At 32.6% G+C, this 17,871-nt stretch overlaps 2 protein-coding genes across 2 annotated transcripts; one reads left to right on the top strand and one right to left on the bottom strand.

The window, feature by feature from the left end:
* The first annotated feature begins 5,533 nt into the window (after positions 1 to 5,533).
* LOC109809326 (common plant regulatory factor 1) lies at positions 5,534 to 10,510 on the top strand. Its single transcript, XM_020372596.3, has 13 exons — positions 5,534 to 5,764; positions 6,817 to 6,935; positions 7,022 to 7,084; positions 7,390 to 7,482; positions 7,604 to 7,684; positions 7,983 to 8,024; positions 8,126 to 8,286; positions 8,425 to 8,473; positions 8,594 to 8,642; positions 9,043 to 9,278; positions 9,429 to 9,506; positions 9,706 to 9,831; positions 9,918 to 10,510. The coding sequence occupies exons 2-13, from the start codon at positions 6,873 to 6,875 to the stop codon at positions 10,155 to 10,157; spliced, it is 1,281 nt and encodes a 426-aa protein (XP_020228185.1). The 5' UTR covers positions 5,534 to 5,764; positions 6,817 to 6,872; the 3' UTR covers positions 10,158 to 10,510.
* A 1,821-nt stretch (positions 10,511 to 12,331) lies between these two features.
* LOC109807480 (4-hydroxy-tetrahydrodipicolinate reductase 2, chloroplastic) lies at positions 12,332 to 16,171 on the bottom strand. The gene is made up of 8 exons (XM_020370009.2): positions 15,887 to 16,171; positions 15,511 to 15,748; positions 14,618 to 14,751; positions 14,441 to 14,515; positions 13,631 to 13,732; positions 13,168 to 13,277; positions 12,980 to 13,067; positions 12,332 to 12,590 (listed from the first exon to the last, which is right to left on the bottom strand). Exons 1-8 carry the CDS (start codon positions 16,103 to 16,105, stop codon positions 12,522 to 12,524), a joined length of 1,035 nt encoding a protein of 344 aa, XP_020225598.2. The 5' UTR covers positions 16,106 to 16,171; the 3' UTR covers positions 12,332 to 12,521.
* Between the last annotated feature and the right edge of the window lie 1,700 nt (positions 16,172 to 17,871).

The following is a 17,871-nucleotide window of genomic DNA, read 5'->3' as shown; positions in this document are numbered from 1 at the left end:
AACTTGCAAGATATCTGAATATTCATTTAACAACTTTTAAATGTGACTCTTTGGGATCAGATTGAAATCTAACACACAGACAAATGCTTGTAGTCGGGTAGAGTAGAGATTCAATCATACGATCATCTGATCTACTAGTTTACCTTATTCATATTTTGACAGACTTATAGACAAATGCATGGGTGTTGACATTGGCTTGCAGTCATTCATTCCAAACTTCTGAAGAAGTTCTATAGTATATTTCTCTTGATGAATGAAAATGCCTTCGTCTATCTACTTGATTTGAAGTTCTATTAAGAACTTCAACTTGCCCATCATGCTTATCTTAATTTTTTTTTTTTTTTTGCATTAACTTGGAAAAGTCCTTACAAAGAAATCCATTAGTAGCACCAAAAGTTATATTTTCCACATATATTTGAACTACAATGAAATTTGTTCCAGACTTTTTTCTAAAGAGATTTGTGTCAACTTTACCTCTCACAAAATCATTGCTAAGTAAAATGTTACTTGGTATATCATACCAAGCTCTAGGGGCTTATTTCATACCATAAAGAGTCTTTTTAAGTTTGAAAATGTGTTCTCTAAAATTAGGATTTTTAAAACCCGAAGGTTGTTTGACATACACTTCCTCCTTAATTATTCCATTTTAAAAGACACTCTTTACATCCATTTGAAAAGCTTTATGTTTTTGTGAGTTGTAAAAGCTAACATGACCCTAATAGCTTTAAGCCTAGTAATACAAGTGAAGGTTTTAGTGAAATCAATACCTTCTTACTGATTGTAGTCTTGAGCTACCAATCTAGCCTTATTCTTTACAACTTTATCTTGTTCATTTAGATTATTTTTTAATACCCATCTAGTTCCTATGAAGAAAGATAAAAGTGCCTAAAATATACAAAGGCAAAAATAAGGCTATATATGTATCTACTGTGTACAAGGAAAGAACTTAAACTATACAAAGTATATGCCAGTGACTATGAGACTAAGTAGAGAAAACATACTCAATACTCATATAAAGCATAGGTCTAAGAATCACCTTCTCTCTAAAAGCCTTCTCAAGCCTCCTAACCATGGACCTATTTAAAATGGCTTTCAAGTGTGAGCTTCCTATGGATGATCCTCCATCAATAAGTCTTTCAATAAGGAATATATCATATGTGAGTTTTCAAAAGCAATCTTTCATCTATAAAAAAAGACTTTTTCTTTTCAAAAATGCATTTATCAACATTAAAAATGGAGAGATTGTTAAGTCAAAAGACAATCTTAAATCTCTTAGCTATAAGTTTTAATGATAAATATAAGCATTTTTAGAGAAATTTTTTTAAACCATTCAATAATATGAATGCTCTATATAAGACGAATGCATTAAGACGATTCATTATCTTAACATAAGTGTCTATTAGACAAAATACTTCATCAATAAGACATTTACTTTGAATTAATATTATTTATGATATTTGATAACTAAAAATCAATCTTTGTGTGTATTATTCTTTAATATATTGAAGCAAAATAACTTCCTCGATACTTGTAATGGCAAAAGAAAAGAAGGACATGATTTAGCAAATCTTATGAATCACAAAAATCCTAAAAAAAATTGTTTTGAATTGACACACGTATGACCCCATTTGTTTGGCATCTAAAGGGTGATAAGTAGCTTCTATGATTAAATAATAAGTGACAATTTGGTGAAACACATTTAATGCAAGCAACTAATGCATCAACAGATACTTCTCTCCACAAAGAATGAAAAACTGAAGACAAATGAAGCAAGCTTGTGAGAAATGTTCAAGAATTTGCAATGGTCATCTTCATTAAAGCCTTATAAAAGGAAGTTTGAAATCCAAAAAGACATAGATAACACATTTTTGTAAAAATCATATCCATTCTTCCTTTAAAAAGGCTTTGGAATTAATTGGTTGTATCACATCTGAATAGTAAGACGAAACAACATTGTTAGTTTACTCAGCTTTAATTTTATGTTATTGCTTTGAGTCTGAAGAAGCTAGTTTGTTAAAGAATACTCGTGTTTTGAGCCTAAAGAGGCCCAACTAAAAAAGAATATTTGGGTGTTTGAAGTTTGGAGAGACTTTTCATTTAAGAATACTTGGGTAGTTGATTGAAGAGACAAATCAAACAATATTTAGGTTGAGCCAAAAGTGGTTTGTGAAATAATACTTGTATCTTTGCAAAGATAATGGAACTTGATCAAGTTTGACCAAAAACTAAATGCAATCTCAATGGTTGAGATGAACCAATATAAAACACTTTATGTTCTTTTGATTAGCTTTTCGTCTCCATATCTATTCGTTTCATACTACTTCATTGATTTGAAAAAGTGTGAGCTTTTGATAAATACTATTCAATCCCCTTCTAGTGTCTTTCTTTTTTTCTCGCATACGCAGAGTGTGTACATCCTGCTCTCCTCTTTATTTGGGACTCGATATGGCGAAAAAAGCATGGTATGCTCGAAAATAACTCTCAACTATGTTTCTTTTCACATTGGTGGCAGCTTTGTCGAACAGCCAGAGCCAGTTGGTATAGGAGGGCTTTTCCAAGATGAGGGAGGTAGATTGGATTACATGCTTTTTTGGTGATATTGGAGTCGTTTATAATACCAAAATTGAATTATTAGCTTTGTTGAGGGCTTCATGTTAGCATGGGAGAAATGATTCACATAAGTATTATGTTGCACCGATTCTACCTATGGTTTGTCCTTAACGACAAAACTTGAAAAACCCTTCCACAAGTTTGTTGTTATTATCGAGAATATCAAGGAGTTTCTTTAGAAATCATGGAGTATCAAGCTTCAACATACACTTAAAGAAAGGAATAGGTGCACTAACTTGTTGGCTAAATTGGGCCAAAACTCCGACATTGCATTGTAAGAGTTGGATTCCCCACCTTATGAGCTTCTTTGCTAGCTCTTAGTTGATGCTAGAGGAGTGCATTACTTATGTGTGTAATCTTGTTCTTGATTTTGTTGTTTTTTTTTCACTCCATTAAAGAAAACAACTTTTCATCCTAAAATTTACCTTAACTATAAATATAAATGTGGTGAACACTACTACAATTAATGTTAAAAATGTTAAGTTTCAAAAATGAAATATCTAGAGTATTCAAAATGAGTCACAACCTATGAGTCAATCCAATCCACCATGGGTTCAAATCAGGTTGGACTAAACAAAATTTGTAAATTTTAGTACTGTTAGAAATTCAGCCTGACTTACTATGAACTCAGCTCATTCGAGTTGAACTCATAGTGAGCTAGATTGGCTCACCAACCCATTAACACAAACAAAAAATAGAGGCTAAGCCGACTAACATAAAAAAAAAATTAAAATCCACAGCCAGTGAGCCTAACCCACAAGGGTCAGGGAGGGGCAAATTGATTCTCTTCATTTACTTCATTCACTTAAGTTAAAGGCGTTTCCACATTAAGGGACTTAGGTTAGGGTTATCTCTGTTGTCACTCATCGTCTTCGCCAACGACGTCCACATGCATCACCACCGCCACAGACCCTTCTGCAAGCACGTTCCACACCACGTGCATTGTCACTGCCATTAACCCTTCCACACACATAACCATTGTGCGACCATTTCCATGTGACCGTCACCACACAATCACGACCACGTGATCGTCATCATGCGACCACCACCATGCACTACCATCATCCCACACACAGCCCCTCTCGTACTACGCACTGCCCTTGCATGACCACCCTTTTTCCATGCACAAGCTCTCCCATTGCCACTGTTCCATATATGCTCACGGGTGGACCAAAGTGTTGAATCATTGGAATGGAGAGCTGAGTTGAACCTTTGAAAAAAAAAACAGGTTTTTAAAAAAAAAATTAAAATTAAGTGAGTTAATTTGTTTAACCCACCAAATTATAGTGAATCGTTTATACTCATTTTTTTTGTAAATTCATTAAAATATAAGTTAGATTAAATTAGTTCACCTATTGACCAAGTTATGGTGGGTCAACCAAGTAACTTGTTTTAATAACCCTAGAAATATCCACAAAGTATGTTGTAATTTGAAAAAAAAAAAATCTGCAATAACCAAAAAACTCTATAAATTACATTAGAATTTCTCAACGTGCCGCGTCAGAAGAGTGAAAGATCAAACAGCTATTCGTGGATTCTAATGAACTCATTAAATTTAGTTTCATATATTTTCATTTCAAACATTTTGTTACCATTTGCAATCATAATTACACTTTTACCTTAGAACCCATTATCAATAATGCGATGTTTATACATGTATTATTGTTTTATCAAATTTTAATAGGAGAACAACTTAATTAAAAATATTGTTTTTCCTTGTCTTTTTATTTAATTAGTTTATTTTTAGACTTTTTATTATTAAAAAACTCATAATAGGTTGAAAACTTGATATCAAAGATGAATATTAGTAAAATTACATATTTAGTGACTTTTTTTAAGTATGAAATTTAGACAATTAAACTTTTAAATTATACATTATTACATATATGATTTTATATATATATATATATATATATATATATCAAATTTTATAAAATAAAAAATTATTTAGTAATTTATTTCGCCACTTTATTTTATCATATAATATGATTTTAAATATATATATATATATATATATATATATATATATGTGGTTAGATAATATATCTAAAAAAAATTATATAAAATTTAATATATATATATATATATATATATATATATATAATTATATAATTTAACCGTTAGAACAATTAAAATTATCTTTTTTTAAAAATTAATATATAATTTTACTTTCTTTGACACTTAATTATCTTATTAAAAAGATTTAACTTAAGTCTCTTAATTTTTAAGAACCATATAATCTCATTTTCATCTTATTTAAATTATTGTTATTACTCTCTTGCACATGTGGAAATATGTATCATTTATTTTTTGCCACATGTAATATAAATTAATATCATTAACATTCCATCATTTAAAAAATCAAATTAAATTTTTAACAATATTGACACCAAATCTAATCAATTAAATACAAAATGGACGAAAGAGAAATTTTGACATATAAATAATATATCTTAAAACAAAGATATTTATAAACACCAATAATAATAATAATAATATACTGTTAAGACGAGTGATATCAATTTACATTATTTAATCAATTTGAATTATAATTTCATATATAATAAATTATATTAAGAAGAAAAAAAATACTTACGATTTACAATTTTGATAGAGATTAGTCATTTGATGGGAATAAATATTTTACATTAATATTATTAGTAAATATGTTTGGATTAATTAAAATAATATAAAAAGCGAAAGAGCACGTAAGGAGAGAAGAGGGGTAAATTAAGGTGGACCCCCTGAGAGATGAGCACGTGTACGGTGGCGATGAAGTTGAAATAAATTAATGGCCAGCTCAACAACCACCACACTCGCCCAACCCACCGTATATAGGGCGTAGGCATACGCCACCTCCTACATACAACACGTGTATGGTGACGTGGACCTCTCTCTCTCCTCCTCCTTCTTTTTCACCGCCCCCTTCTCTCTCTCAAACCCAACCAAACCTCTTTCCCTCGTTTTTTAAGAGAGAGAAAGTAGAGAGAGAGAGAGAACACACCACAACAAGCCCAATTGCTTTTCCACACCTCAATTTCAGGATACTTCCAACCCTCCACGACCAATTGTTCTTCCTTTTTTTTGTTTTCAATTCACGATTTTCGTCAAGGTTTTTTCTTAACCACGAGAGTTCGCTGTCTCAATCTCTCAGGTACGTCGAATTTCGGTGCTTTCTTGACTCTACTGCGGAAAGATTTTATTTTGGTTTTGGGTTCGTATAATTTTGAAGTTTTATGGTCAGGGGAAACCGTCGTTGAAATTTATGAACGGAGGAAGATGTTATCTTGTTCAGTTTGAGTTTTTGGATTGTTGAAACAACGATTTTTTTTTATAAAAAAAAAAATAGTTTTTTTTTTTAATTGGGTGTTTTGGTTCTATATCTTAGCTAATGGAACAAGGGGATTGGAGTTGGGAGTGCCCTGGATCTCGTGTTGTATGTGTTAAAGTCTTTGAATTTTGCGTTTTTTTTGTGCTTTGATTGCTTTTGTTTTTATGCTAATTTGTTTTTTGTTTGTTTGTAAATATAGTTTTCCCATATGAAATAGCTGAAAAAAATAATAAGGGGGAGAGAAGGGGGTATTTTGGATCAGGGGTAAAACCTGTAAATTGTGAATTTTGGAGGTTCAGGTAGCAAATTTTGGAGTCTCAATAGTCATCTCCTGCCATCATGAGAGTGGAAAAGAATTTTTTATTTGAGGGGCTTTTTTGTCATTATGTTCTCGGATTGTCCTGTTGGGTTTGATTTGTTATGTTATGCATTGTTAGTTTGTGTTCATCGCTTTCTATCCGTTATGGGGTAGAAAAAGACATAGTTGACCCTCTACCATTCTGTCATTGATCGAGGATTCGTTTTGTTTATGGCCTTTTTTGCAACAGAAGTGTAATATTTTGTATGCTGCTATCTGACTATCTCTATAGTAGCTTACACCATCTTAATGTTAAATTGCCGAGGTTAAGTTTTGTAATATATGTTGTCTGAATGCCAACTAGTCATTAACGGAGTAAACCAAATTCTCACTGTTATTATACTGTTACTAGAAGCCTATAACCTCTCTCACACCTTTGATTTAATGCTGTATTTCATTCCTGCATCCGATGTTAATGTTTTGTTTACAAAGTAGTAATATTGAAACGTTGGAAATGCTCTTCCTTTCTTTTTTTTGCAACATTTTCTTGCTAACAACGTAGCTTCTTTGAATGCAGTTGAATAATTTGCTGGGACGTATTTGACTCGGCGCTTTACTTTTGGTGCTTACCTCATGGGAAACAGTGAGGAAGGGAAATCTGTTAAGACTGGAAGTCCTTCTTCACCTGCTACAACTGTAAGCTGAGAAAAGTTTATGCATGTGTGAGGAGACCTTTTATAAAGTCTGTGCCTAAATACTGTTATTTCTTACCTGGTTAACAGGATCAGACCAATCAGACCAACCAGCCTAACATTCATGTGTATCCTGATTGGGCTGCCATGCAGGTTACCTACCTCTTTTCTTCATCTCCTTTGTACCTTAATGATTTAAGTCTTCATGTCGTAGTTTTTGTTTTATCTAAATTTACTTTAATATAATAACTTCTTTAAAAATATTAATAGTTTAAGTTTTATCCCCCCCAAAAATAGACATTGTGGTAGTTTAAAGTTTAAACAATACAATTCTCACTTAGTCAACCACCACTAAGTCCATTTGTTTCCATTTTTACCTATTCTTAAATTGATGATCTGATGAAACCTATTATTTTGTTCCCTCTTGCTAATTGCCAACCATTTTTGCTGTATATTAGTATTATGGGCCAAGAGTCAACATGCCACCATACTTCAACTCAGCTGTGGCTTCTGGTCATGCTCCACACCCATACATGTGGGGACCGCCACAGGTAGTGCCCCAAAGAAACATTTATTTGTTTTACCATTATCATTTCTGTGCTTTTTTAGATGTTCCTAGTATACATCCTAGATGGAAGGGATGATAATTTGCCAATTTATTGTTTCTTCCAGGCTATGATGCCACCTTATGGGCCACCTTATGCAGCATTTTATTCGCATGGAGGTGTTTATACTCACCCTACAGTTGCTATTGTAAGTCTACTCTGTGTGTTTGTATTTGTAATAATTTTATGTTCATTATTTTTTTGGTCCATGAATTGGTTGATTATAACTTGTAAGTGTACTTTAATTTCTAAATAAATCTGGACTTTAAAAGGTTAGAATATATTGGGAGGTGATTCCTATTTTCCCTTGGTATTTTTGAAGTTATTCATATGTGGGTGCTTTTCTGCTGTTATTAACCTCTTGATTCTTTGATCTTCTTAATGTAACAAACCTCTGTGATTGGAAAATTTCCCATGTACTCATGAATTATATTGGTAAAATATAGGGGCCACATCCACATGGTCAAGGAGTTCCATCTTCACCTGCTGTAAGTTTTGATTTTCTCTTAAATGTTTTAGTTCCTAATCTTCTGATTGATACCCCGAATAGTATCAATTTTGATGGATTTGACTTGGTGAAATAATGTAGGCCGGGACTCCTTCAAGCATAGAATCACCAACCAAATTATCTGGAAATACTGATCAGGGTTTAATGAAGAAATTGAAAGGATTTGATGGGCTTGCAATGTCAATTGGCAATGGCAATGCTGAGAGTGCTGAGCGTGGAGCTGAAAACAGGCTGTCACAAAGGTTTGTTGATCCATTTTCTTTCTATATGATTATTACCAGAATGAACTCTGCTCTCATCCCCCATGTAGAAGATTGATCCGTGAGGTATTCTATTAGGTTGATATGAATAACTGAATACTTTTATGGTGATATGAACAGTGTGGATACTGAGGGTTCCAGTGATGGAAGTGATGGCAACACTGCAGGGGTGAGAACTTTTTCACCATTAACATGATTTTCCTGTCTGTGTGCACTAACAGTGCACTTTATTTAAAATGATCTGACAAATTGATCATTAAATTTTGTTATTTGCTAATTTTATGCTCAGGCTAATCAAACTAAAGGGAAAAGAAGCCGAGAGGGAACACCAACCACCAGTATGACTCTTAATCACTGTTGCATCTTGATTAACAATAGAGTTGCCTTGAATCTCAATTATACTTTTGGTGTCATCACTGTGCAATGATGTCAACTAAATCATTGAGTATGATACTATGGTCTTTATATGTTTTACTTATGCACAATATATAGTGAAATTACCGAAGTTTTAACTTTCTGATTAGTTTGACAAATGTGATACTTGGATGGGCTTTTACCTGGTTTTCACACTTCACACAGTCAAGCTTTTGGTGTCCTTTGTTTGTAATCATCAAGAAAATGTCATAATTGCATCCAGAGTGTGATATTCAAGTATATTAAGCTATTAATTTTATAAGTTAGGTTGTCAACATAATACATGTTTTGATGGTTATATATATTATCAAACTGTACAAGCAGATGGAGAACGGAAAACTGAGATACAAGATGGGCCAGTTTCCAAAGAGACTGCATCTTCCAAAAAGATTATAACAGCTACCCCGGCTAGTGTTGCAGGAAAATTTGTTGCACCTGTAGTTTCTTCAGGTATGACCACAGCACTGGAGCTTAGAAACCCTTCGACTGTTCATTCTAAGGGAAATGCCCCAACTGGCCCACAACCCTGTACAGTTGTGCCTTCTGAAGCTTGGCTACAGGTATAGTCAGATAATGCTTCATTCTATTGTTTCAGATCATGTCCCTAGTACAGTAGAGATGCTTGTGAAATACATTACAATAATCATGCAGTACCCTCCATCTTTTACTGATGATAAATTAATTCCCATGCACATGTTTGATTTCGTTAGAACGAGCGTGAGCTGAAACGTGAGAGGAGGAAACAATCTAACCGTGAATCTGCTAGAAGGTCCAGACTGAGGAAACAGGTATAAATTATTCTGTTGTTGACATGCAAAACTTCCAGTGTGTATGATAAAATACATAATTTGGTTATTTATCCTATGCTTATTCTAAGGTGATATGTGCATGTAGCCCTCAAAAAGTAAATAAAAAAACTAAAAGGAAAAAGGTTGTTCTGACAAGAGTAAAGTTAATGACTAGTATATTCATATTTCCTGTGTCTAGGCTGAGGCTGAAGAACTGGCACGAAAAGTTGAGATGTTAACTGCTGAGAATGTGACACTGAAGTTAGAAATAACTCAATTGACAGAAAGTTCTGAGCAGCTGAGGATGGAAAATTCTGGATTGAGGGTACTGCTCCCAAAATATTCCTTTATACTGTGAAATTTCTTAGGTATTCTGTGATTTATTGAGTACTTAATTGATTTTTGACTCAGGAAAAAGTGAGAAACACTCAACTGGGACCAAGGGAAGAGATGATTTTGACCAGCATTGACAACAAGAGGTCTACGCCTGTAAGTACAGAGAACTTGCTATCAAGAGTTAACAATTCCAGTTCTAATGATAGAACTGCAGAGAATGAAAATGATTTCTGTGAGAACAAACCAAATTCTGGTGCAAAGCTGCATCAACTACTGGATACAAATCCTAGGGCTGATGCCGTAGCAGCAGGTTGAAACCAGTAATTGCACTGCTGATTATGTAATTTTGGCATATTACAAGCCCAAAATTACAACTTGGTGCTAACAGTTTTCAGAGGGGTGGATCAGCTGAGTTTTACAATCTAAATCCATCTATATAGACCAGAACTAATTCTTTGCATGTCAGTTTTTTAGGACATAAACTCTGTATTCTATTAGATTTCACAGAAATGGATGACGACTTTAAAAGTTTGTAAATTGAAGAGAGTATTAGGGATTTAGTTTAGACTTTAAGAGAGGATTGACAACCGCTGTATAATTAATTGGTTGTGTATTAACCATATTGGTGTGAACTTTCTAATGCTATCTTAGTTAAGGTATTCTGGTTTTTTGTTGGTGCTTTTCAGCTTTTGCAAGCAATTCCTCGTGTTGTAGCTGTGGGTTACCTTTTACATAATTACATTTGTTTGTTACTACTTGACATGCTTGGGAAAAAAAATTTCCCCAGATTTTTTTTTAACTTTGAAAAATAAGTGGTATGCTTAATGTTAGAGACAATTTGACATTTGAAAAAGAAATTTTTTTTAAAAAAAATTAGTTATTTTCATGCAAAAGAAAATTAAAATTTATGATTATTTTTCCACCAGTATTTTTTTCCTCTTAAACCTGATTTATTATGTACAAGTGCTTTTTATTATGTAAATAAAACTAAATATCTTATAAGTACTTTTTAGTAAACTCGAACAAAAATGTTTTGCGTAATTGATTATTAAAATAATTTAAATTTTACAATTATATCAAATATAGTCTTAGGTGCGCATTTGGATTGAATTAATTTTAGAGATTAGTCTCAATAATTAAAAAATCTAGTGCTATACATGTATATAGTAATTAAAGATTTTTTCGGTTATGATTAAAAGCTAATAAATTATTTATACAATTAAGTACTGTACAAAATTACTTGTTATAAATTTCATTATTTTTAATTTTATTTTAAAATGATTATTTTAAATTATTCAAATGAAATAGATTATTTTAAAATTATTTTCATTAACATACTTAAACATAGAATTTATTTTGTATAATTGATAAATATTTACTGAAATGGTTTTTAAAATATTTTTATCTAAATTTGATGGATTTTTGTGAATTTACGTGTTTTTTTAAATAAAAAATAAAATATAAAGATAAGAGAATGAACTTTATAACACATGTATTGTGGAAAATTACAGTTATTAGAGAAGATCGTATACAAATAATATATTGAGAAATTGTAAATATATTGACAAATAATTAAGAGTTGTAAAACAAAAGTTGTGATTATTAAAAGATAAATGACTTTTTATTTTTAAATAATCATAGTATTAGTATAAGTTATGAAAGTTTATTTTATACTTAAAATTATTATTTAAATTTTGAATAATTTAATTATGAGATATAAGAGTGTTTTTTTTATAAAAATAATTACTTAAAAAAATAAGAGTTTTTTTATTAAAAATAATTAAAAGCTGATTATTTAAAAGAAAAAAGTTACCTATTTTATTAAATAGAAAGACACTATTTTAGAGAAAAAAGTTTAAACAAATATACCAATAAATACACACTTCGCATAGATGAGGTTTGCTTGTTGGTGGTTACATATTACGTGTGGCTATCTAAATAGTATTTAATATTACGAGTGGCCACTGTTAATGACGTCGAATGATTCCGAAAAGCCGTCGTGCGACGTTCTAGATTTCTCATATTTTATTTGTTTGGTGGCCTTATGCTTAGGACTTTGTTTATTTTTTTTTCACCGCTCTCTACGGAATGAGATTGGGAATGGTGGTGGGGTTGAAAACTTGGACACTAAATTCAATAAGTTGAAGGTAGATGATGCTTTGATACGCTCTGGCTACTAAACTTTCATTATATTATTATTATTTCTTGGCTGAGGCTCACAAATAAATAAAATTAAACTTGTAATCTGATTTATTATCAAATCCTTCGGGGTTAGAAATGGTCTACTTGGTAAATTCGCTTTTCTACGTCAATTTTCTTAATCAATTCCATTGACATCATCTTATTTTTAGTTTCTTACAATCTGAAATTCAAATAAACATGAGTTTTAATCATTTAGGCAAAGTAGGCGCATGATTGAAGATGAAAAATTATCACGAAATAACCATAACGATACAAGTTAAACAAAAATTATGATAAAAGAAAAGCGCTTGTGAGGTGATAACACAGGTTTCATTAAACTAAATAAAAATGTCAAAATTGATCCCCAAAAACAGTGCTTACATAACTAGTCAATTCATCATAATACATACACTACACTTTCCTCAACTTAACAGAGAAAGGACAGAAGATGAAAATTACTTGGTTCTCAAAAACTGCATCCAGATTGCAAAGAAAATTTCATCGCATATTACCCTCTCGCAAGACATCAATCATATTATACACTCTCTTGTGGTCCTTTTCTTCAATCTGCATACATCAAGCAAGTTCCCAATCAGAGATTGTATACAGTGAATGGTTAGAATAGTACATTTCTCATAGAACAGAACAGCATGGTAGAATGCCATCCGTTGATAATGTGGTAATTATCAAAAACTTATAAAGCTTCCAAAGCAAAGCACTAGTGATGTGGTTAAAAAAAATTCCGTGGGCTAAGAGCTATCGTATGATCTCAGTAATGCATTACTTGTTGAAACAAATTTATACCGAGATTGAACAATGAAACATCCAATTCAGGGTGTTGAACAAATCCCTTGTAGTTATAATTATATATTTTAAAAAAGAAGGCCACCCGTAATCATCAATTAAGATGGATAATCAGATGATATGACAGGCAAATTAAAAGGAAGTATAAGCACCTTCTTAGCAAGAAATAATACAGCATCAACAGTGCCCTCCGCATATATTGATCTACCACAAACATTATGTTGAAATTCAAATGTAACTCTGCAAAAAAAAAAAATTTAAAGAACAGAATTTAAGAAAGATAAATAGTTAGTGACAAGGAGAAACATGTCCAAACATAAAAGAAAATGATAATTCTTACGTGTCATCTGGGGATGTCAAATGATACATATGAAATGCATGACCAGACAAATGCTCCTCTGGGACTCCAACCATTTCAAGTTGTTGCCTGGGATCCCTGATCAATTTTATCTAAAGAAATTCATTGAAAAGAAGGGGAAAAAAACCCAGTAAGAATCCATACTTCTGGTAAGAAGGCACAATAGTGTAATATGTGCAAAGAACAGAATGGCAACTTGGCGGTCACATTAAGTTATGTGTGTTAGACCTTAATATGAACAAAACTTATGAACCAATAAATCATCTCAGTAAAATTGTGAGATCACCGAATATGAAAAACACAGTTGATAGTGATACTAATATGTTCATCTAATAAAATTCAGAGACCACACAGATGCACGGGGTTCAGCAACCAAGGAGTTTAGCAACAGTCAAGAGCATACTGTGCTCAACCATAATGAACCCTGAGATGTGATCTAACATACCTGATCCATATCGAAAGACACTCCCAGTTTGTTGAAGCAAGAAATTACAGCCTTTGCAGTTCCAGATGCATCAACTTTGCTTGCTTGATGGGACTCCAATACCTACAATCTTGAACAAATACATCAGATTTTAATATAACATCAAAAAAAGCTTAATTAAAAGAAAAGAAGCATTAACATTAAGAGTTTAAGAAACAAAACTGCATTACTTTAGGATTAGATACATCATACATGTAAGCTAACATTTTTTATTGAACATTTATATAGCTTGCTCTTCAAAACAAGATCACTAAAGAATATATACCAAAAAAGGATCCCTTAAGAATATCCCAAAACAAGATCCCTTAAGAATATCTCCAAACTAGTAGCAACATAGGATATGATATACTATCTTGTGTTAAGAGAAAAATCTGCTGTAATACTTTTGGCTTTGCAACAAGTATGATATTAACATCAGCATTGCTGTGACTCTCTTTCCAATTGCAAACAGCAGGAGAGTATTTTATCGAACAAGCATTGCCAATCCAACTAAATTAGCGATTTAAGCAACTGATTTACTTGCACACAATCAGTTCAAGTTTCACACAATTTAAAGCTATTGACATTTTATTTGTACAACCTGAACCTGACTATTTGAACCTCTTTCAGTGATTTTAGTTTTAGTTTCAGTAGGAACAGAATAGAAAGAGATGCATGAGGAAAAAGGGTGACTCTGTCGGCCAGTCCCCCTCCCCACACAAAATAATAGTAGTATTTTTATTTTGACATTAGGCTAAGCAGAGACAATTAAAGGGATGTACTAGGATATACCTGTAAAGAATAACCAGAGAAGGCTCCAGGAAATTGTTCTGCCATGATTTCCATAGCTGCAAGAAAAGCAACAACCTAAAAGGAAAGTAAAACATAGCAAAATATAAGGGTGACAAAATACAAGACTGTAAAAGGCATGAAATTTTGATCAAGGTTCTCTTATATATTATGACATACCTGCTTTCCCATTTGTGGTGATATCACAGCATAAATCTTCGAGTCTTCAACAGTTTTATGCAACAAGTCCCTATCTCCTCCTGTGGTCCCCATCACGAAGGGCACCCCAACCTTACTGTATAACTCTGCATTGCCTGCACATTGACATGAATTCATAAATAGATCCAATCCTATTACAGTCCTCATAAAACACTCCTAATCCTAGATGAGAAGTCATAAACCCAAAAGTCCAATTGTATCTATCACAAAAGTCCGGATAAGTTTGTCCTCAATTGTGTCTGGAATTGCAGATTCATAATGTACACTAGTCAATGAGAAAGACATGTACAGCCTACATATTCTATGCATTTATATACAACATCCTCAATTCCTATCTTTGAAATGTAAAGAGTTGTAAATCACTAGAGTCGTCCTAAAGGTGGGGGAATTGGGGTAGATACATGATGACTTAAGTTTGTCCTCATTGCCACCATTGTACACCTAAAAAAGATGTAAAGAGTTGTTAACCAAAATAATATAAAGAGCTTCATTTTAAGATAAATCACAGTGAAACTGCGAAACCATAAAAGATATACGAGTTTGAAACATGAAGATTTTTCCTTTCCTTTGCCACTAGTGAGATTTCATAATATACATAATGAAAAAGATGGAGCTTAGGTTTTAGCTTCACTCTAATGATAGTAAAACGAGTTTAATTTAGTGCACATTCAATGCAAAAAACTTTACACTTTCAACCCATCAGAAATCATTGCGATACAACTTTTAAGATAATTATTATAGAAGCCAAACTTACTATATAAGACAGTTTGTTATTACATAACAGTGTAAAAAACTCTTTACACCATTAATCCATATACTATTTACCCTACGAAAACATGCTTCAAAATACACACCATTGACTGCAGAAGGTACTGTGTAGTCCACAACAATCAAATTTGGATATTTATCAAGGACAGATGCAAGAACACTCTCCCTGTCAGAAGGACCATGCACAAGAAACTCCTTTTCACCGATCTGAAGAGTCTTTCCAGACTCCTCTTCACACCCAAATGACACAGGAACAACATGCACTCCAGCAGCTTCCGCCGCATTAATCACAGCCTTTCCCATTTTCCCAGTACACGCATTAACCTAAACAAATTAAAGCTAAACGCATGTAAGCTAATTGCATTGCGTTCCACAACTAGCGTTCAGGGCAACAAATCAACATGTCACAAATACTAATAATTTCGACTCATCGATAAAAAAAGAAGCGTCATGGTAAATCACCATTATTGGAACACCAGTGTGATGGTTCGAAGGCGTGGATTTCTGGAGAAAATTTTGAACCAGTGTGGCTGCCATTGATACTACGGGAAACAAACGCGATCTCCTCTTCTGCGAGATAGGGACAGTGTTCTTCGCACTGGCGCCATTGGAGAAGAAAGCGAGGTGACTGTGGTGTCTGTGGAACACATTGAGTGGAGCTTTCAGCATGGATGTTGCCATCAGAGACGAAGAGTGAGGAACTGAACTCGATTTAGGGTTTTGCAGAGTCTTTCTCTATCGTCAGCCATTGTTGAGGGACGTGAATGACGAGTACGGTTTTGGGCCTGACTGGGCCCAAATGTTGAAACCATCCTCTTAGCCTGTCCAGTGGGCTCCTAAAGTTGTGATTTCAGGTCCTCAATTGGAATTTGAATATTCACCCCAGTGCGTAAAAATTATCAGAGACCGTAACTCTTTTAATAAATTTTTAATTATTAATTATGAATAAATTACACTAATACATAATGTTTCATGAGATTATACACTATAAGGACACAGTGTAATATTTTTTTAAATAATTAAGAGAGTTTGTGTAGGAATAAAAGAATAGGGAGTATACATATAATTTCTAGAAAATTAAGATAGCAAACACAATCTCAAATATTTGAACAAATAACTATATTAATAGATCAAATTTCATTATCAATGATATGGTTATTGCCCCAATACCAAACCACCAAATAGTATCTAAAAATAGGAAACTCTAATGTGATTTCAAGTTATGTTTCAACTAATCCAAAACATCTAAACATAAAAATAAAAAACACAACTAAGAGAACGAGACGATTTCAAGTTATGAAGCACTGACAAAGGCAATGAAGAACATGTTCCATTTGGAAAGAATAAGTCTTGCAATGATTTGCTAAATTCCTTCTTACACATAACTCATTCCAGGAAAATGAGGAAATAATAATGTAAAATAAGTCAAATGAGCAGCTTTATTTTTTCAAGTATGTGAAACATCCAAACCCAACGAAAGTCTAGTACAAAAAGATCGCAAGGACCAAGGAGAGTTATTTGCTAGCTACATACAAGATAATGAAGCTAAATGGTCACAAATTTTGAAAGTGAACCATGTCCAAGTGTCACACACAACATGACTATAATAGCTCCCAACATTTAAAAACAGCAAATGAAAAGTATTTGAAAGTCACAATTGTATAGCAAATTCTCGCGAGCTATTAACACGAACATCTTTGAAATAAAGATGAGTATCACCATAACAATAGTAAACAAATATTTTAAAACAATAAAAAATTATTTATTAATTTAAAAAATTATCTATAAAAAAAATTTCACTATATTTTTCTTTTACTTATTTATTTTCTTACACTTCTCTTCTTTTCTTCTCCCCTCATTTTTGTTGGGATAAAATTAAAGTCCTACATTAATTGAATAAGAGAACGAACATGTGTTTATATATACACAATGACTCTGATAAGAGGACTTTTAGATGATGATCAAAAATAAAATCATGAAAGTTTAAGTTCAAAGTGGACAATATCTACTAATGTGAAAACATGTGTGTGGGGCCCTTGAAGTACAACAAGTGATATCAGAATCAATAGTTTCAATTAGATGACTAACTCAACGAGTATGATAGAGTTAACATGTGGATCAGGGTAATAGATTTGAATTCCTTGTATTGAAAATCTTTTTAACAATAGATCCATGTGTTGAGGAGTCTTCTTCGTAACATGGAGAAGGTTAGAAAGCTTGTCCCACTATTGTGAGTTAATGATGGGACGACGGTACAAGTACATAGAGCATGATTGAGCTCTATAGACCACCATCGAATATACTTGTGAACTAATGGCTTCCGCTGCAAGGGGAGTTAAACTATGGTCTATTGTTTATGGGGAGGATTGTTGGGGTACTCACATTGTTTGAACAAAAAGATGAACATGAATTTATATACACACAAGGTCTTTATTGAAAAGAAGCCT

Source organism: Cajanus cajan, chromosome 5 (genome assembly GCF_000230855.2).
Source record: "Cajanus cajan strain Asha chromosome 5, NIPB_CcT2T_4, whole genome shotgun sequence".
NCBI classification, from domain to species: domain Eukaryota; kingdom Viridiplantae; phylum Streptophyta; class Magnoliopsida; order Fabales; family Fabaceae; genus Cajanus; species Cajanus cajan.
The sequence above is the reverse complement of the archived record's forward strand: the minus strand, read 5'-3'. Positions and strand labels throughout refer to the sequence as shown.

Bases quoted from the DNA above. Each gene is read 5' to 3' on its own strand.
- LOC109809326 (XM_020372596.3), top strand. From the start codon at position 6,873: ATGGGAAACAGTGAGGAAGGGAAATCTGTTAAGACTGGAAGTCCTTCT. The intron at 6,936-7,021 runs GTAAGCTGAGAA...CCTGGTTAACAG, and splicing joins CTTCTTCACCTGCTACAACT to GATCAGACCAATCAGACCAA. The intron at 8,474-8,593 runs GTGAGAACTTTT...TTTTATGCTCAG, and splicing joins GTGATGGCAACACTGCAGGG to GCTAATCAAACTAAAGGGAA.
- LOC109807480 (XM_020370009.2), bottom strand. From the start codon at position 16,105: ATGGCAACATCCATGCTGAAAGCTCCACTCAATGTGTTCCACAGACAC. The intron at 14,516-14,617 runs GTATGTCATAAT...CTTTCCTTTTAG, and splicing joins CACCACAAATGGGAAAGCAG to GTTGTTGCTTTTCTTGCAGC. The intron at 13,733-14,440 runs GTATATCCTAGT...TCAAGATTGTAG, and splicing joins TCTCTGGTTATTCTTTACAG to GTATTGGAGTCCCATCAAGC.